The sequence below is a fragment of the Glandiceps talaboti genome, chromosome 2, assembly GCF_964340395.1.
Source record: "Glandiceps talaboti chromosome 2, keGlaTala1.1, whole genome shotgun sequence".
NCBI lineage: Eukaryota > Metazoa > Hemichordata > Enteropneusta > Spengelidae > Glandiceps > Glandiceps talaboti.
This window is the reverse complement of record NC_135550.1, coordinates 15,150,785-15,172,997: the sequence shown is the minus strand read 5'-3', so window position 1 is coordinate 15,172,997 and position 22,213 is coordinate 15,150,785. Positions and strand designations below refer to the sequence as shown.

The 22,213-nt window shown below is 34.9% G+C and overlaps 1 protein-coding gene across 1 annotated transcript in view; it reads left to right on the top strand.

The window, feature by feature from the left end:
- Positions 1-21,272, top strand: part of LOC144448838 (kelch domain-containing protein 3-like) — a 95,258-nt gene extending 73,986 nt beyond the window's left edge. The window contains exons 10-11 of the mRNA XM_078139149.1: positions 11,392-11,470; positions 17,971-21,272. Coding sequence (XP_077995275.1) covers positions 11,392-11,470; positions 17,971-18,037 — 146 coding nt within the window. The 3' untranslated portion in view covers positions 18,038-21,272. The remainder of the gene's footprint in view (positions 1-11,391; positions 11,471-17,970) is intronic.
- The last annotated feature ends 941 nt before the right edge of the window (positions 21,273-22,213 follow it).

The following is a 22,213-nucleotide window of genomic DNA, read 5'->3' as shown; positions in this document are numbered from 1 at the left end:
TGAAATTGAGCGTAATCAGAACCACACAATTTTTTTTGTTAGGCCTTAATTTTAGATCATGTAATTTTTTTTGGTAAAGACCTGTCAGGGTCAATAAAACACAGGTGCAGTCAATAACACTATGTATGAATGAAATCCAAAGCTAAATGTATACTTGACACAAGACCAGACACTTGCCTTGTCAGGCCAAGGAAGTGTTTTGTAAATAGAGATTCTAAAAATGCATTGCCTATATTAGACTGAAAATGTTGAGAAGACAGAACAAAAACCCTTATTTTTACCAGAAAAAAATATATCCCCCATTTCACTAATTTTTAGACAAACAGACTGAAAAACATAACCCAAAGGTAACATGTCTACTTATAGTAAAATATGGAACATACGAAACTTGGATCTGGGACTCGATTTAAGTGTCTGCTCCCATATTTTGTGTAATGTAAGGGCTTCATATGGAACATATATTTAGCGCTAATTGTTTCACAGCCATGTAAAATTTGGTCACATGGCAAACTCTTTTGTACTTTATCTTTCGAATGCTAATAAATATTAGAGACATTAAGTGCCGACACATTGTATTGTTTGAAATTGAGTCGTGGAAACTATTCAATTAAGCGTGACCATCAACAATGTTTTGCCAAGCTGTAGTAACCCCAATAACAGAGTACACTTCAGATCACATATGCTTGCATTTTCGTCCATCATGCTGTTGAGCAGAATTGTCTATTTTCAAATTGCCAATGCAGGGATATTAATAAAGTTACACGTTGTCAAATTATTTCACATTTTGCCAAAGATGTTTATATGACTCCATAATTTCATATCACTATTTTTGTTGTAAAAGCACACACATTATTGAGATATATATAGCTACAGTGTATGTACACTCATTTTATCAAGTATAAAATCTGTTCTGAAACTGTTTGTGTTGGAAATTGAAAAGTGTATACTACATTGATATGGTTTATACTTAACTTACAAGATAGAAGTATAAATCTTGTGTTCATACTACAGTGATCCTGTACAGGTCAAAGGTCAACATCAAGGTACAATTTATTTATTTTTTTGGTCAAGCTAGACAATGAATGTAACAGCAGAATTAGTAAAAGTTTTACAATGTAGCAATGTTTTGTAAGATTTTTGTCAAGCAGACATGAATACTCATATACACAGTTTCTCCTCCTATGTAATATGAGACCACATGCATCAAGCCTCTGCAATATTTTTCTGTATCACGATCTGGCACACTTTGCCCAAATATGGTAAGCGGTGTGCTCGTTGTTATCCATTCGCTCAGTGATTTATTGTCTTCACTATTTTTATGTTTTTTGTGAATAAAACAAAATTTCAGTATCAAGTTATATGTGGTTATATAATTCAAACGATGTTTCCATGCCACTACATGAGGTATATATGATAACACATTTACGGCACAGATATGGGTTTTTGCAGACCTCGGTAATGTGGCTTATACAGGCCCTCCTAAAGTCGAGCTCTTCCACCACGCAACCTCGGTCTACATAACCCATATCCAGGCCGTAAAGAGTAATATATAACTCTGCTATAAGGATTTTATTTATGGACAGACAATGAAATGTAGCAATGTTTATACCATTATCTCTGGAGTTAGAAAGTTGTCGTCAGGTCCACATAGGAGTACACAATTTTCCTTTTCTAGATAAAAATCTCCATGTAGCCCAAATTGACAAAGTACATGTACTATATTGAGGAAAGAAAAAGAAAAAAAAATTATCACATCATCATGATAGATATTCTTCATAAACCACACACCCTCTGGCAGAGTTGACATTATCCAACAGCTGTTGCCATGGGGATGTGGTCCAATTCATGACCTCCCACTGGAGGTCAAAGGTGATGAAGGAATTAGTTCTGCCATAAACTTTCCGAAAGATAGCCGGAGGGTATTGCACTAGACGCTCTTTGAAGAAGATGTTAATTTGATCACAGACAACGGCTGAAGTCATTGTCTATTATAAAAAAAAATAACAGTTAAAAAAACATGGTGTTTATTGAAATATTCACAAACGTGCTTAGTTCACGATGTACTTTCTATGAGTCACTGATCATGATTCACGATGTAGTTTCGGTGGTAGTGTGTGCCCGCATGGCGTATAATTGCTGGCCCCCTAGAGTGTATCAGGGTAAAGCGATATGTCCATGCAGCCAGGAAGCAACTCCTAGAGACTTCATTGTATTTATATACAACTCTCCAGAATATGACAAATGCAATTATTACACAAACCTGAAGTTGGCCACGTGTTATTTTGAACGAAATGAACATTTTGATGTCAATCCTTAGCATCAATCTATGCTGATGGAATCGATTAGATTACATATTTTGTATGCGTATATTAAAAACATTTTGGGATCTAATATTTAGTGTGTGGCATTCATGCTGTTCTGACTACTTTGATTTTCAGCATGGAGATTGGGATAGGAGATTGGGATATATCATTCTGAAAAGAGAGAGAGAGAGAGAGAGAGAGAGAGAGAGAGAGAGAGAGAGGGAGAGGGAGAGGGAGAGGAGAGAGAGAGAGAGAGAGAGAGAGAGAGAGAGAGAGAGAGAGAGAGAGAGATGGACGTACAGTCTGGTCTTGAATATGTATACATGTATACACGTACAGACATGCCACAAGACAAATACACTGTTTTATATGTGTTTGCTATGTATTCGACAACTGTACATGTATTGTAGGTACTTACACATTGGCTGTCGTCCCAATATTGAAGTTCAGAACATTTTATCATGCTTTGATGGTTTGCATATGGTAAGGCTTACTTGTCAGGCTTACTTTCTACAACGATAAATCTCAGAAACTGTGAGTAGATGTGAAGGCCTGTCTGAGTCTGCAAACAGATTTCTTGATTCAAAGAGTCACTGACAAATACAACTAGAGTTTGAATAAACACTTATTTTATCAGGGAAAATCTGTTTTGTCAGGCTGATCTCTCTGTCATTCTCTCTCTGTCTCTCTCTCTCTCTCTCTCTCTCTCTCTCTCTCTCTCTCTCTCTCTCTCTCTCTGTCACTCTCTCTCTCTCTCTCTCTCTCTCTCTCTCTCTCTCTCTCTCTCTCTCTCTCTCTCTCTCTCTCTCTCTCTCTCTCTCTCTCTCTCTCTCTTTAAGAAGGATATATTCATACGTTACATTTAGAATTATGGAGAATACATTTAACTTGATGTTCATGTTTTACAGACATTCTAATGGTCCTTTACACATTGTACGATATCAGTTTTGATAGTTTGTTTACATTATACATAATTAAAGACAATATTTGAAAAGAACATGAAGAAATTAAACTGGTGATTTCAAAGTACGACAGACATCAAACTATGGCTTTTAAGTAGTTCATTATGTGACTGAGAGAGATAATGTGCTGCATTTTCTCCACTACACTTTATTCCAAAAATAGGTTTTCAGTTACAGACATGTGAAACTGTAAAGTACAGATTTGTGATTTAGAATGTAGTAAGTACCATGTGGTTGACTTGAGCTATAAAATCAAACTCACCCTTAGACATGTGTCAGTATTCTTTTTTATTACCCCAGGGCGATATTGATTATGTATTGACTAAACAAACCATGTTTTAAATAAAATTGAGTAGATTTCTGAGCAGTTTTGATTGATTTCCAGGGGGTATAACTACCATTGTGCATCATGTTAGTTTATATATTATATATATTGTATGGTCTCTGTGTTCTGGGTTATACATGTATTGTAAAACTAATGGAACAGCAAGTATATGTAGTTCATATTGATTCATGTTCTGATGGGTTTATCCATAATATTAGTATCAAAAGACATCTCCTCAATTCCTGTGTGTAATAAGTGTATAAAAAGCCCCCATCACCAGCTGTCCCCAGCATCATTAGTTTTTGACTGTTGCTGTAATCTTCACAGCTGCCGATCGTCAATTTCACGAACATACCGCGAGCTCTAATTGAATGAATGTAGTTCCCCTGTGATGGGGGCAGCTCTGCACACCATGTGTCGCAACGGTCACAATGGTATATGAAGTCGTGGAACATACACAGGGTGACTTCAGTTTTATACAAACAGAACTAAAAGCTTTTAAACCCAATTGATCCTCAGTATTTAACAATTGTAGCTTTTATGTGACACAACAAAACCAGGATATAAATAGGAACTTAAAGATAGAACCATTGCGAGTGATTTTGTCAGGCAGTGAGGAGACTACCTGGGGGAGCCATTTAGTATCCATAAAATTATTGCATCAAAGATGTAGAAGGATTATTAATAATAGATGACGCTAATACAAATTTAATAGGCAGCCGTTATTTACTGTAACAGTCGTAAAGAGTGTGTAGTTTGCCTGGAGGAATCGCAGACAGCCGATTGTATAAATTTGTTGATGAGAAAAGTATCACAAGGGTGATTAATTATTTTGTGTAAAAACTCTTGTGTTTGCATTCATGTATTTCTACAGCCTCATTCCTATGCAAGTGTGATAGAGGAAATAGTTTTATATTGAAACACAGTGATGGTATTTACGATAGAAAAAAAAAGCACCAAAACATGCTAGGGTTGTATTTTCTCGGAATAATTACATATTATGTTTTGAGTTTATAGTATGTCTAATCATAGCCAGCCGCCGTAGTACACAGCATAGGGATCATTGATGGATAGACTGTGTATGCGTAATACATCAAGTTAGGCTCGGGGCAAGTTCTCAAGAATTGCTGAGTCGGTTCTCCATATACAGTTTGTGGTTTGTCAATGGCCAATGGCCAGGGTTTCTCTTTGCAGATAGAGTGAAAACCATCTTTATAGCTTGAAGAATTGATTTTTTTTATAGACCTGCATTAAAACTGAAAGACTTTCCTGTGTAAAGAAGGAGTAATTGTGAGCAACAATTTAGCAATTCCTGGTCCAAAAGGTACCTTGTTTAATATTTTAGTAGTTATAGAGAAAACAAATTTTATCGAGCCAGTATTGTCAAAATGACCAATTTGTAGTCAACAACTCATGCGTATGTATATTTTGTATACATTGCTTAAATTCGTTAAAATGGCCATATGGATGAGGATTGGGTATTCATTTTGGATTTTTAATTCATAAAACAATTTTATCACGACTTCGTACTTGAAAAATTAAAGTGAAAGAAGAATGTGTAAGTCTGTGTTTGTAACTAATACATTGCAAAAAGACAAAAAATGTGTAAAAAGGTTTGTTAGTGTACATACCAGAACAAACATTTTACACATTTATTAATCTTTTGCAATTTATTGAATTACAAACAAGGAATTGACATGTGTTGATTCACATTTATTTTTTTAAGTAAGAAAGCCATGGTAAAATTGTTGTATAAATTTAAAAATCCAAAATAAATACCCAATCCTCATACATATGGCCACTTTAACAGAAAGTCAGAATCAGTGTTATTGAGTAAAAAATACTTGTTCAATACTAATATAAAATAAAAAAAATTAAAAAGTAATTTAACAGTCAAAACTTTACTTGTTGGATTAAAATGATTTATAACACACTATTGTAGTGATTTATTTTTGGAAGGTGTATACAGATAAAGTCAAGCTGTTTCGGTTTTTGAAAATTTGTTTGCCTATTCTAAGTCAGTTTGTTAATTATCACTAAGGCCTAGAAGAAGAAAATTGTTTGGTTCCAGTTACCCGACCCATTTAGTTTTTCACTGCCAACCCTAAACTTTTTTTTACATATTTGAGAGAGAGAGAGAAAAATAAAATTGGGAAAATTGGGAAGTCTCACCGGAAATAGTGGACTCGGAAACTAGTATCAACTAGAAAAGGCGATATAAAACTGTTCTTCTAATCTGTAATGGCTGTACATCTGATAGGAAGAAATAAATAACAGAGAGACCATTTGGAAAACAATGGAAAACTTGAACTAGACACTCACACATTAAAAAAAATATACTAAAATGAAATTTAAAAAATCTACCTACCCCACCTATTCATTAAACATATTAATCAAAAAGAACACACAACTTTTTTTAATCAGGCCTACGTTATAGCGAAAACAGGGTTGGTATGGAGTTTCACAAATGGACTGACAGGACATGGTGTATTTTGAATAAAGATACTTTTCATCCTTAAAGCTAACAATAACAAGAAACACCGTATACATAGAAATTATCTCTCTGTGTGTTGTGCCCCATCAGTAAAATACCACACCAACTCTTTTTCTGCTGTAAGTACTGTGTATTTCACAACACCCACACATTATCCTAATAATGAAAAATTTACCAAACAATGCTATTGGGTGATTTAAATAACCAAAATCAACAAGAATATGGTAATTAACAGATGAGGGTATATTTAGATATAATTCCCCCGATGTTTTTCTTCATTCAGCCAAGGAAAATATGAGTGACCTAAGGGGCATTGTTACTACGAGTCACTAGACAAGTAGTACCAAACCCTTACATAGCAGGTCAAGTATTTTCTGGCTGAATGAAGAAAGATATTGTGGAATAATATAATTTTACCTCCTCAAGCATAATTTATGAAAAATTGGGGACAAATAACGGTGATTCAGAACATTTTTGCTCATATTTTGAGCATCGCCGAACCAGTGACGTAGACACGAGCTGTCTCAACGTTGAACAACCGGGGTATAAAATCCATATTTTCTGTTCAAAGACAATATCTTGTGCATGGTGTAAAAACGCCTCATCATTATATTAAGTATTCATAGTGAACAGCGGGCAAAATGTTGATCGACAACAACTCTTTAATGATATGTATAGAAGCGAAATCACCCAGGACTGTATTGCTATTCCTATCTCTAACCTTACTCCGAAACCCTGAACCCTTAACCCCCCCTATCTCGAATACAAATATGTACCTCATGTACACTCAGTTCACTTAGTACGACTGAACTCATGTGTGGGCGACTGCTATTAGATTTTCATGCTGGGAATATGATCTTAGAAGCAAGTAGTTCACAATGGCTATCAAGATAAAAAGGAAGTTAATATAAAAACATCTATTCACTGGCAAACAAAAAAAAAAAAATATGACATGATGATGATTTAAACCTCCCACACAGTTTTAAAATTAGTACGCGTCTGTCAACTCAATCTGTTGCAATTTAACTTTACATGCACACATTATACACACACAATAAAATAAGAATGTTACTATCAAAAGAGTACAGTGTAAACCTGTAGGGTTAGTAAAAATGATCACCACCAAATAGTAATATTTAACAATGCATGTATCACTCTTTAAGACTTATTTTTATTGGACCAGATATGTTGCCGTCACATTTATTAATACATGGATGACTTCATATTTTAATATAAGATTGATTTCAAAATCAATATTTGTTCTTTCAGATTAATAAATATGACTACAAATTTTGCTATAAATGTTATTGATAGTAAGCTGTTTCAGTTTCATTCCTTTTTTGAACTCTCTAGAAGATTGCAGGTACAGAATGTATTCAATTTGATTTTTTTTTTTTTTTTTTTTTTTTAAATGTGAATTTTCACCCACTCTCCAGACCTCTGCAGTCACGTGAGTAGGATGGTCTGCATATACATGTACATGTAATTGACCCCTAGGTATACGTAATTCAACTTGGGATTGCTGCCAGATGCAATTTACAGTAAAATGCTGGTATACGCTAAAGGTATATAAATAGCATCATGTGACCTTGTATTCAAAACTATCACTTCTTTCCATACCCAAGACAGTAAATGGTGTTTTTAAAATTCAATACAAAAAGAAATGAACAAAGCAGTGTCTAAATTCTGGGCCTACTTGTGGTGCCACTGGTGTTATGCATACACTAAAACAGTAAAAATACCCCCTTTGGCCTGCAAACCTCGAGGGTGCCATTACCCCCCAAGGGTATGTAAATTATGAAGGAATCGTAACTTTCCTTCAGCTCATTAATCACATGAGACCGTGCGTGTCAACCTCCGATGGCTATGATCATCAATTGCTGCCACAGAGACAGTCAAATTAGTGGATGTTAAAAAAAAAAAGGCTGTAAGTTATCTAAAGCGAATGAGAAGCCTATTCTGGTAACTGTTGAGACTAGAATTAAAAACTCTACCTTTACACACCAAATGAAAGATGTACTTTCATTCCTGTAATTGTTGAGACTCAAACTAAAACTGCACAGTACTTTTACAAACCAAAATGAAATATGTTTCTAAAATCCTGTGACTGGAAAGTCTGCTTAATAAAAGGGTCCACTCAGATAGGATTATTGTTGAGTTATGATAATTACTTGGCTTGGAGATCAATTCATTGAAGTAACATGCTTTAAGACCAGTGTTGGAGTAAGATTCAGATGTAAAACATTATGTCTGACAGCTGTAGGAAAACTTGGTCTGGAATTTGGATAAAAAATTACAGCTGAAAGACATTTGGACGGACAACTATAAAGAAAAAAGTTGGGCATGAACAAAGGAAATGGTTTCTTTTTTTCTTTATAAAAATGTATATGGCCGTAGTAATCCACTGGTGATGGATTAAAATGTTGGGGTTTATTTAAATCAATTCAATAATCCTCATGTCTCCTTCACGTTGAATGTGCTTCAGGGACTCATTTCCATAAAAATGTTTAGTTCTTAAGGTAGAATCCACCTCAGGGACAATTTACCAAAAAATCTCCAAACTTTGCCATATGAAAGCTTGTTCTTGGTCCTTTTGAAATAATAAAAAAAAATGTAGGGTTCACCATCTTGTTTTCATTCAACAATCTTTTATGTTGCCACAGCGATAACATGTAACACAGTAGTTGGTGGCGATTGCAATTCACTTCGTCCCAATTTCAGCTCGTCCCATTTCAACTCGCCCCAATTTCAACTAGCCCCATTTTCAACTCGCCCCATTTTTAACGCGTCCCATTTTCAACTCGCCCCAACAACACTAGTCAATGTTTATAAATCTAAACAATACATGGACTCGAAGTACGGGGACCGAAAATTTACATGATTTTACTTACGTAGCCAGTTGAAGCGTAGCAAATGTAACATTTCGTAGCAGAAAGTGTTATGGACCACTTGCACAGACCCTCTAAACTGAGTACTACTTTCTTCGATTTCATATATGCACAGGGAAATTATATTGTAAAGAGTTGGGGCGAGTTGAAAATGGGGTGAGTTGAAATTGGGGCGAGTTGAAAATTGGACGAGTTGAGTGGGACGAGTTGATATGGGACGAGTTGAAATTGGGACGAGTTGATCCGTCACCGTTGGTGGCCATATTGGATTTAATCAAAAAAATGGTTCAATTTTAAATATCATTACGACCTCCATTTCAAATATTAATTGGCCAATTTTGGTGAGTCCTAAGTTTTGTTCTTTGTTTGAATGGACTGAGAATGGGTTTTCTGGAACAAAGTTGCAAGATTTTATTTCTGAGGCACACACTACTTTCAAGTGCACTTTTTACAACAGTTTGTGACTATAAATTGTCTCGTTTAAACTCTTTCAATTTCAAAACTCTATTCTCTTTGAAAATTGTGTAAAATCACAGGAATTTAGACAAATAATCAAGTAGAAAGTTGTCACTTCATTAAAAGAAAACTTTTCAAATGCGATAAATTCAGTTGGTGAGACATTTTACAAAATATTCCCTACAAGTATAAACATTCATTGACAATCACAGTGCCAGGAAAATGAATCAAATACTGCTGGAAACCCTTGGGAATTTGAGTAACTCCGAAGTGTATGACCTTCTGATAAAGACTGCTGATAAAGACAAATCCAATCCAACAAGTCAGGCATGCCACACTTTAACAGATTGTCTGGGAGAGTTGTCATTTCCTGTTTGAATCTCAGGATACCACCTGCATCTACAATACCTGTATCGTACTGTATGAGTTGCAGTGCACCAATGATAGCCCTTGTTGTATTTTAAACAGAGTGTACCAATGATAGCCCTTGCTATGGTTGGGTCACTGTGCTCCAATGATAGCCCTTGTTGTATTTGAGTCAGAGTGAACAATGATAGCCCTTGCTGTGGTTGGGTCAGAGTGAACAATAGAGAGGTTTAGATACATGTTCGAATGCGTACCCCTACGGGAGCATTATCGTGCAGGCGTACAAGTAATGACACGTACACAATTGTGTTTAGTTATGCGTTCTAAACACAAACGTGAAAAACAGTGTAATGTGAACGCGTGCGTTGACATCTTCTGTCCAGAGGGCCAGACACATGTCTTTGTTTTCTAAATCTGTCTGTATTTTTGCCATTTTTCCTGCAACTACCGAAACCAAAAACCAAACAATTAGTTTAAAGTTATGCTTCCGAACTTTGATATAAAAAATATGACTTTTAATAGAAGAAAATGACAAAAAAGCATTTACAGTTACGTGTAGACCATCATTTTGACGTAGCGTCGTTTGATACAGAACGCCTGAGTTGCTTTGAATCACGTGACTATAGCGCTACACGTATACATGTAGAACACATGTAAATACACGCATCTAAACCTCTCTAATGATAGCCCTTGTTGTACATGTATTTGAGTCAGAGTGTACCAATGAGATCCCTTGTTGCATTTGATTCAGAGTCAACAATGATAGCCCTTGTTGTATTTGAGTCAGATTGCACCAATGATAGCCCTTGTTGTATTTGAGTCAGATTGCACCAATGATAGCCCTTGTTGTATTTGAGTCAGATTGCACCAATGATAGCCCTTGTTGTATTTGAGTCAGATTGCACCAATGATAGCCCTTGTTGTATTTGAGTCAGATTGCACCAATGATAGCCCTTGTTGTATTTGAGTCAGATTGCACCAATGATAGCCCTTGTTGTATTTGAGTCAGATTGCACCAATGATAGCCCTTGTTGTATTTGAGTCAGATTGCACCAATGATAGTGTTTGTTGTATTTGGGTCAGAATACACCATGGTAAAATTTCTTTTAAGAGTCAAGTGCACTGGTGATTGCGCTTGTTGCATTTAAGTCAGAGTGCACCTGGTCAATAATTGCACTTGTCTTATGAGTCAAATTGCACCAATTATAACCCTTGTCTTATCTGAAACAAACTTTCCACTCATCGTGTACTTTATAACCCTATATATTTTATAAAGATGCAAGTCAGATACAGGGTTCATAATCTTTCTTAGAATCTCATTTATGCCAAGTCCTTGCCAATGATAACCTATGTCTCCACAAGGTACATAATTTACATAAAGTGTCCACCAATGGTAACCTCTGTTGTATTATATTCACAGGCTGTATAATTTCAATAAAATTTCCACCAATGGTAACCTTTGTTTTATTGTATTCACAGGCTGTATAATTTACATAAAGTGTCCACCAATGTTAACGTTTGTCTTATTGTATTCACAGGATGTATAATTTACATAAAGTGTCCACCAATGGTAACGTTTGTCTTATTTGTATTCCAGCACCCAGTCTAAAGATGTTATGCAAGCTAGCAGTTATAGCATACAAGTTAGATATCTCCTGTTTGCCTCATGATATCAGGTAAAGTCATTCATACTGTTTTCCACCTCTGTAACAAATAGTCTAGATGAAATGCTGATCTGTGCTACTGCAATAATAAATCAGTTCATCCGTATGTATGTATGTGTATGTGTGTATGTGTGTGTGTGTGTGTGTGTGTGTGTAGGTGTGTGTGTAGGTGTGCATTGTGTAGGTGTGTACATACATACATACATACATACATACATACATACACACACGCACACACACACACATACATACATACATACATACATACATACATACATACATTACATACATACATATATACATACATACACACACACACACATACATACATACATACATACATACATACATACATACATACATACATACATACATACATACATACATACATACTACTTTTACTCTTTTAGAATACCATATACCAATTAAAATGCACATTGTTTTTAAAAGCCAAAATTCAACTACTTTTAAAGTATGTATTATGTATTAAATTTATATAGTATTACAGTATACTAACATATCTAAAAGGGTATACTAACATTTACTAACAAATACATGAATTTAATTAAAACTTGGTCTCTAGTCGAGAGTATTCTATTAGCATTTCAAATGAAAAAGGAATATTTATGAGATAAAGCTGAATAAAATTCTACTGGCAGATATCGAGCAAAGTAAGTGTTATTTATATTCTTCCATGCCCTCGCGTTTTAAAAGACATGTTACTATGAATAGTGAATGACGTACCTGCTAAAATTTACCAAAAGTACCCTGATATGAATCTGTTTGTTCAGAGGTAGTCCAAAAACGGAGCAATTAGTTCATAGTTTAGATATTAAACAGACGGTGTAGAGACTAATTTATGGTTTCTCTTTTTAGTGATCAATGGAATTTTGAATGGTATGAATTTTATTATAAGTTTCAAATTTGATTTTTCCGTATGGTCTTGTGGCCAGCAGCTATTGCTGTATCATCTTTTGACAGCAGAGAGAGTCTATTGATAAAGTGATTAATAGAAGAGGGAGGGAGAGGGGGGTGTATAGGTGAATATTGCAGGTCATAGCTAGCTAACAGTTTTAGTCTCCATGTTCAGTCTGCATAAATGCACCAACATTACACCAAAATAAGGTCTGTCAAAAAGTCTCTCAAATGTACTATTTTACAAATGAAAATTTAGTCAGAGGCAAAAAAAAAAACAATTTAGAAAATGAACCACAATTTATTACTGAAAATTGTTAAAATACCAATAATTAGCCATTGTACATGTTAATGATTTAATCAGTGGGTGATATTATCCATAATCAGTACAGAAACAGGTTGAAATTGTGATTGCCATTGAGGGCGCTGATTTCTAGGTGTGGACCCAAAATTCTAATTGATTTGATGTATCGTGTATAGAGTTGCAAAAATATGTTTATTGACTAGTGACATGATGTAAGTTGCACCTAACATAATATTCGTTTTAAATGTTCCAGTTGCAGATAGTTTAACTTTGAAGGTCATGACCTCACTTTGATTTCACAGCATGTAACCTCATTGGCTGCTTAAAATTAGTTGTAAGTTTACCAAGGTAGAGACATCCAACACAATTTAAATTCTGCATGGCTGTATGCCTACCAAGGTAGAGACATCCAACACAATTTAAATTCTGCATGGCTATATGCCTATCAAGGTAGAGACATCCAACACAATTTAAATTCTGCATGGCTGTATGCCTACCAAGGTAGAGACATCCAACACAATTTAAATTCTGCATGGCTATATGCCTACCAAGGTAGAGACATCCAACACAGTTTAAATTCTGCATGGCCGTATGCTTTCCAAGGTAGAGCCACCCATATGATGTCAATTTTAAGTTGTGGTATTATTTCCATATTTGATCTCTCATATAACCATTTAATCAAAGATTAGTAGATCCTTCTGTCATCAAATTCAGGTAATGTTCAAAGTAATCCCATTATATAAAATAGAATACATTGAAGTCAAATTTGACCACATAAAAGACATGAGATAATAATCTTTATTATCGTCATCAGAAGTGATGTCTTACTTGTACAGGTTTTAGTTGTCAATGGCAGAATCTTCCCCAGAATTTATCGCTGTATTAATATCGAAATTAATATAGAAAACACCTGAGCTACAACTCACTTTTGTTTGTTTTTGTTAGCACAACTGAATTGAAGGTTCAGTAGTGCTATAGGCATGGCAAAGTGTCTGTCTGTCTGTCTGTCTGTCTGTATGTGTGGATGTGGATGTGTGTGTGTGTGTGTGTGTGTGTGTGTGTGTGTGTGTGTGTGTGTGTGTGTGTGTGTGTGTGTGTGTGTGTGTAAACAACTGGAAGTAAAAAACTGCTGGACCGATTGATTTGATATTTGGTGGTCATGTTACTTCTGGTGTCTAGTTGGAAAATTGTTCAAATGAAAATGATTGCATCAGTGATGTTGGTTTTGGGTCAAAAAATGTGATTTTTGGTCACAAAACTTAAACTCCAAAAACTACAGGGCAGATTGGCATGAAATTTGATGGGGACATTCTTAGATGTGGGTAAATTAAGATTTGTTCAAGACATGATGGTTCCCCGGGTAATATGCAGATTAGGGCTAAAAATGTGTCTTTTTGGTCAAAAACCTATAATTCCAAAAGTACTCAGCAGATTGGGCTGAAATTTAACAGGGATGCATCTGTGGGTGTATAGATGAAGAAATATTAAGCATATAATTATCTCATTAGTAATATGCAAATTAGGTATAAAAATGTGAAACAGAAAGGCAGTATATTTTGCTCAAATAACAACATCATCTGGTAGGCAAGTGAGTAAACATTCAAAAAAGTATGCAAATATCCCTAGCAACCATGACCATGCCCATAGCAACAGCCAAACGGCCGTGTATTTCACAAAGATAACAACAGGGATTAATAGACAATTGAACAAACATTCAAAAAATGTATGCAAATGTGCCTAGCAACAAGACCACGCCCATAGCAACAGCCAAATGATCACATATATTGCGAAGATAACAGGGATTAATAGACAATTGAATAAACATTCAAAAAATGTATGTAAATTTGCCTAGCAACATGACCACGCCCATAGCAACAGCCAAATGATCGCATATATCACAAAGATAGCAACATGGTTGGATAGGCAACTGGATAGTCATTCAGCAAATGAACACCTATTGTTAGCATGGACTAGCATATGGATAAACATTGTTAAAAAACTGTACAGTTGTGCTACAATGCCATTGGCAGTATTTTTTTATTTTGAGATTGTATCACTACAAATGTGTAGTTTTCTATTTCTCAGGACATGAACGGTACTGTATTATTTCTTGAATCTGACCAACAATAACCCCCCCCAAAAAAAAAAAAAAAAAAAATTTAAATTTAAAAAAAAAAAAAAAAAAAAGTAAAAAAAACCCAAGTGATTATTCGTTTATAGTAAGATTGCAACATCATAAGCTTATTTGTGGGTTAGAGTGATCATTTTGTAGCCAAAATTCGGAACCTTTGAAGGCCTACTCTGCATATAAACAGGGGGTCGGATTAAGATGACGCTCGCTCATTATGCTAGATGACTTTGACCATGTAACACACTCACAGAGCTCACAGAGTGCCCTATGAAACTGCCATTTTTAGAGAGTACTAGGTATTACAGATTTTTTATCTCCTAATGTTGGAATACGTACGATGTTATGAATACACAGGGAAAGAAATCTGTCACTGTATTTTTGAAAATAGTTGCAGTTTGGGGACTGTATTCATGAAAATGTTGGGCCTGATACATGTTTTGAAGTGTGGAGGCACTGACTGGGGATTGAAAATTAGCCATCTATATAATAAAGTCAAATGATTCACAGAGTTTTTCTGGCTTTTAATTGTCATTTCTAAGATACAGATCTGTTAAAAATATGATTACCAATTTAAAACATCATGAACAAGTACACAGTAGTACATAATACATTTTTGTACTTTTTCTCGTTTTTTCTTCCGTAAGAAAGAGATATGTTTATGGGTGGAAGGCTGTGTGTCTGTCTGTCTGTGTGTCTGTCTGTCTGTCTGTGTCATCGTTTTCTCCATAACGGCTTGCTCAATTCAAACCAGATTTCGAAGACGTATTCCGTAGGGTAATGGCAAGACTTGATTAGGTTTTGGTAAAAATCCCGTGAATATTAATGAGAAATTTACATAATTAATGATTTTCGGTAATTAGGCTATATCTCAAGAATGCACTCTTCAAATTCATTATAACTTAGTACACACATTTGCGATACCAAAATGCACCTGTCCTGAAAATATTACTAATGTAGCTTTTAGTTTTAATAAGATATTGGCATATTTTCGGTACATTGTACACACGATCGTCATGAACATTAAAGGATCTGTGTCATCGTTTTCTCCATAACGGCTTGCTCAATTCAAACGAAATTCTGAAGACGTATTCCGTAGGGTAATGGCAAGACTTGATTAGGTTTTGGTAAAAATCTCGTAAATATTAATGAGCAATTAACGTAATTAATGATTTTCGGTAATTAGGCTTTATCTCAAGAATGCACGCTTCAAATTCATTATAACTTGGTACACACATTTGCGATACCAAAGCGCACCTGTCCTGAAAATATTACTAATGTAGCTTTTAGGTTTAATAAGTTATTGGCATATTTTCGATTGGCCACAAAAAGAAAAAAATAGTTTCTCGTCAGGAAATGTCGTCTTAAGTGGTGCGACTTTATCACCATTTTCTAAAACACGACTGGCTCAATTCAAACGAAATTTATTGCATGTGTTCTGTTGGGTAGTGACAAGAACTGATTAGGTTTCGGTAAACATCCCAAGAATATTAACGAGATATTTACATAATTAATGGTTTTCGGTAATTAGGCTATATCTCAAGAACGCACACTTCAAATTCAATATAATTTGATACATGCATTTGCGATACCAAAGCGCACTTGTCCTGAAAAAATTATTGATGTAGCTTTTAGTTTTAATAAATTGTTGGCATATTTTTGTAGGCCACTAAAAAGGAAAAAATAGTTTCTCATCAGGAAATGTTGTCTAAAGTGGTACGACGATGTGCTTATTTTTCAACAAATGTCACAGTACATGTTGTGGTTGGCCAGGAGATCACTAACAACAATGAGCTAATAGCAATCTATGAGAAAAAATAACTTATCACATATGTTCTGTTGTATTCCAACGATTGTCTGTAGGAACGACAATCTCAAAACTTTGCCCTTACGGAAGACATTCAGTTTACATCTGGTTTGTAATGATTTAACTTGACTCAGGAATTCAATTCCTGTAATCTGTCAGTGATGCCCAACAGTAAGGATTACATTGGAGATCAGTTTCTTGTTCTGGGCCAACATTTTCTATAGTTCTGACTGACAGACAATTTTCTTTTATCTCAAAAAAGCCTTTGAATTTAAAAAAATGTTGAAATGAGATACTAAAAAATTAGAAGTGGTCACCTTACTGTGTTTAGTTTTAATGACTTGTACCTGCTGTGCAATGAGAATAGAACATAGACTGTAATTCAATAATTGGAAGAGGCAGCTGGACATTTTATGGTCTAATGATAAACACATTGATCAGAGGTCTTCCACAATAACAACATTTTAATAACAGTCTAACATAAAAACCCAGATAAAACAGTATTATTTATCCAGTAATACAAGCCCCCAAAACACAGTCCGCTCTTTACTTTTTATCTAACCGTGTATTTTTCTACTGAAAATCTACTTTCAATGAATTTTTTTGTGTGTAAACTATTGTTGAACTTCCAAATTTATTTTTGATTTTAAAAAAAATAACAAATGCAATAATCCTTCTTTATAAATGTATGAATTTTTTTTTTCAAATTTCAAAATTAAACTATGGCAAAAAATGTAACTTGGGGTTCGCTGGTGTTGACATCAAGCTAGTAAAATGGAGAATGGTATCTTTAGCTGTACTTGAGTTCCAAGCAGTGTGCCCTCCTCTAATGAAACAATTTTTTTTTTGTAAGCCAAACTTATATAAACTAGGTTTCCTTGTGAGTCGGCATACAGTAAGAGATCAGGACACAATCAGTGGCGCGTCAAACACTCATTACAGACAAATATTGCTGCATTCTAGACTTCAGCGTGATAGTAGACATCCATAGATTCACTGCCTATACTATCTCTAGCTAAGGTCTATCTTTGTGTTCTGGGAGGGAGGGAGGGAGGGAGGGAGCGAGCGAGCAAGCGAGCGAGAGGGAGGGAGGGAGGGAGGGAGTGAGAGAGAGAGAGAGAGAGAGAGAGAGAGAGAGAGAGAGAGAGATCCTCTTGTAACTTATTATTAATTTATTGGTATAGAAATGCTACAGGATCTCTTTATATAGGTCACTGCATGAAATTCTCTCTCTCTCTCTCTCTCACACACACACACACACACACACACACACACACACACACACACATGTATATGTGGAAGATACAGCTGTGTCTATACAAGTTATTTTAATAATATCATTCTCATTTTGTTTACAGATGGGAAATCACAACCATGACAACTAACACAACCATAAACCGGCCTTCTGCTGCCTCACAAGGATAGACGAAAGAAAAAAACAACAACAATGAATTGTGGAAACTTTCACATTCAAAGATTTATACAGAATCATGAAGAAAAAAAACGCCAAGATGGTGAACGGAAAACGATGATGTGAGACAAGCTGCGTTGTGAGAACAATTATTACTGGGAAATATTTTCCAGATTCTAAACAAAGCTACAGCATTGCATTTACATTTGTTGCAAACAATAATAGTGAAGAATTGATGATGTTATATCAGTCTTTAAGATAAGTAGCAATTTTACCATGAATTCTGCATATGTATCATATTTGTGTGTATGTACCACATACGTACACACACAAAAAAAGCTCATTTTACTACTCCTCCATTCATACATTAGTACTACAGGGGGTTGATGTTTTGTTGACAAAATGTATCTCTCTTTCTTTAGTCACAATTGTTGGATTTCAAAGTTATTTTCTAAGAAAAAAAGAAACTTAAATGAATTTAAACTCGATCTGCAAGTCAAATGGTAGTGTGTTACGACACATTAAATTCTCCCTTGCGAAATGATTTTCTTTCATGTATCAGTTTCTGTTTTATGAGTTGTAATGACTTGTACCTTGATAGTAAAAAATGACTTGCATCTTACTTTACTTTACTTTCCATTAAGCACTAAATTTCAAACCAAAGTAAGAATAAGGATGTCAGATATTCAACTTTGTAACTGAGTGTTAAGAGCATGAAACAAATGAACTCTTTTTTATGATAAAGGGTTAAGACCCAAAAAAATATGAATTTTTCCGAATAGTTTTGGAAATGGGAATATTAAATAGTATAAATGAGTACAAAAAATACAGCTTTGAATTTTAAGCAAGTTGCACACCTCAGCGGGTTGTATCAAGAAGGTTGAGCTACTGTACCCAGTCCCTACTGCAGTAAAAATGATGTTACCATACCAAGTTGTCTGTTTTACGACAAATTTGGTTAAAAATTTTCAACCTGATTTTGATATCAGGGCTGGGCAGCCACAAAATTGTATGTTTGATCAGACATTTTTTTCAAAGTATTTGCAAATATTTCCCACGATTCAGGGACAATGAACACCGATATTATGTTTTTATGTGTTTGCAAAGATCTTAGCACAGCATTTCCATTTTCAACAAATCGAAATCTGAAATTGAAGTCACAAAGTGTAAACATTTTTCTTGAAGCTCAAATAAGTAAGTGATAACTGTATCATGATTTGCAGTTCACATTTACATTTTTTTAGTCTGGAAAGTGGTGATTTTATTTTACAACTTTATTGTTTAGAGGGCTGTCTCTCAAATTGTTGGATGGACTCAGAAAGCAGCAGTCATTGTCTTTCATTAATCTGCATCCCCTCACAACTTTTAAGGAAGAGGTGATATGCATTGCAGTTTACTAGAAAGTGTGCCTCAGAAATAAACTGTTAAAACTTTTGTCGTTACTTTGTTCAAGAAAATACCAACTGATTCCCAGTTAAAATCAATGAATAAAAAAAGTGGGTTACTATGCAAATTTTTAAAATAAAGGTCAACATTTTACCAAAATTAAGCTGTTTTAGAATCCAATATGGCCGCCAAATACATAGAGTTTTATGGGAAAATAACTGATTATCAATTTTGAAACAAGACGTTGGAACCCAAATTTCTTGTATTATTTCAAAAGGAACAGCTTTTTCTAGCTTCCAAATACTAATGTTTGAAAAATTTGAAAAAATTTGATTTTCAGTGAAATTTATCACCACGCTGCATTCTACCTTAATACAGAGGAACACTTTTATAGTACAATATAGTGTCATTGCAAACCAGATTGCAGCAGTTGGCACAAATTAAATTATGAAAATCTTACATCGAAGACAACTTTTTCCCTATTTTATGTGCTTTCTACTTTCTTTTCAGTGACCATACACACAAATGAAATTTAAATTTTTTTTAAAAAATTGGTGAATACTATATTACCCTTGGTGTTTTAAGTGGCAAAATAAATACATGGGGGAGGGGGGAGTTTACGTAGAACTAAATGAAGCTCCCAAGTTGGAGTGAATGGAATCGTCTTTCACAAATGACTTTGCTTCTGTAGAATTTTACGATTTGAGACAGTCCCTCATCGCCGTGTATTTATATGTATACCACAACTGTTAATAAATTTGCCCATATGGTAAACGTGACGACTCTATCCAACTAGTTATCGTAATCTACCTATGAGACACAATCTAAAACTCCTTTTCTTTAATTTTAATTTTCACATCGTAAATGTTTATTCTCTCTTTAATACCGTTGCTATATCATTTTATGACTCGGTAGTTGAAGAGGTTTCAAGCTTCCCCCTCTTTTTTCTCTTATCTGTATTATGTCAGTATGTTACTAGGACTTCCAATTTTGCTGCTTTTTAAGAGACTGTGAAAAATGCCACCCACCAAAACCACTCAATTTCAATGATTTTCAAGAACTGTTTTACACACGCTTATGGGATATCGTAAATTGAGTACTCCACACAGATTATTTTAAGGATAAGAAAAAAACATTATTCCTTGGGAAAGGTATGATCAGAATGGCTATTTACCTCGAGTCATATACTTTTCCGTGTGGTTGAATGAGGTATGTAATATATGTTTGGCTAATTTGCAAAAGCAATTATTCTCTCACACACACGCACGCACACACACAGAGCATAGGCATACACATATACACACACACACCCTGCAAAGTAGTTCATATGAAAGACTTGACATGGATTTTTGTCACCTTAAACCACAATGAGTGCACGGATACAATCTGTACTCACTGCTGTAAACACTCAGTGACCACACTTTACCCAGCCTCAATGCGATATTACCTTGAAATAAAAAATATTGTGTAATCCTGCAAGGATTTGCACAATAAATCAAACTTTTCTCATTTGACAGCATGAAGAACTTACAGTGTCTGAACCCAATGTTACATATAAATCATTTCCTCACATGCCAGTAGAGGAAGACTGAAAAAACGTTGCTCAGATTGATTCAACTAGAAAATATCTCAGAACTAAAACTATGTTTTAAAAATTATGAGAAACTGTTTGTTGCATCTGTTCAAGAAAACAGGTAAATATAATTTACTGTTTTCATGAATCTCTGGTGTTATCGCTACATACAGGAACCACAATTTATTGTATTTTCTGATTTGAGTCTTTCAGACTCTGAGAGTTTATGTTTTTTTTAAGTATCCCTGTGTCACGCCTGTAAAAATAAGATTCAAATTTCTGTCAATATATGCCAGTATTGATAGTGACTATTATGGTTCGAATCTTTCTTTGTGTGTGTGTGTGTGTGTGTGTGTGTGTGTGTGTGTTCTTGGTGATCATTCTTTAAACTATTTCCTTGATGAAACTCCTAAGGAGACCTTGATAATAGTGATTTATTGGTACAAGTCAAACTCAATCAACCTGAATCCAATTTGCAACTGTAAAAATCTGTGTGGCGTCTCTCTCTCCCTCTCTCGCTCTCTCTCTCTCCATTTAATGTGTTTGACGGTGGTTGTCTATCCAACCAGAAAGGGTATGCCAATTTGTCTTCAGCATGTCACTTCTCTCCATTTCACATCAATCACACAGCTTAGAAGGAGAAAGAAGAAGAAAAAAGCTCTTCTCTTTAAAACCTGAGTACGTATAGAAATTTCAGCTATTTATTTCGTAATTTTTGTTACTGGTTTTTTTTTTAACATACGGTACTGCTGATTAGAAGCATGTATGATCGCCATGTCATCAGAGTCGGACAATGGCCTGTAAGTTTGTTTACAAATGATTAGACGAACTGGACTTTATTTTAATGTTTACACATGGACATCAAGTCAGTGTACACAGTACAATCAATGACTGTTTAGGTAATTCAACTGATTTGAAGGATTGAATCATTTTGAGTAAAGTTTTTGTACATTTTTCATCAAGTTATCAAAATAAGTAAAAAAAAAAAAAAACAGGGCTTACCCAGTAGTTATATCTATTGGAGCTTTTAAAAAATCACCAATACATTAAATTATCATCACCGTCAGAGGGGAGTTTTCAGTTTTGTGCCAAGTTTGTTGTATTGCTTTAATAGCAGAATTATTTAAGCAATAAACCACCCCCTGGGGATGGTATACCAAGAGGTTTTGACCAGTGAACGAAATATATGCACGAGCGATAGCGAGTGCATATATTGAGTTCACTGGTCAAA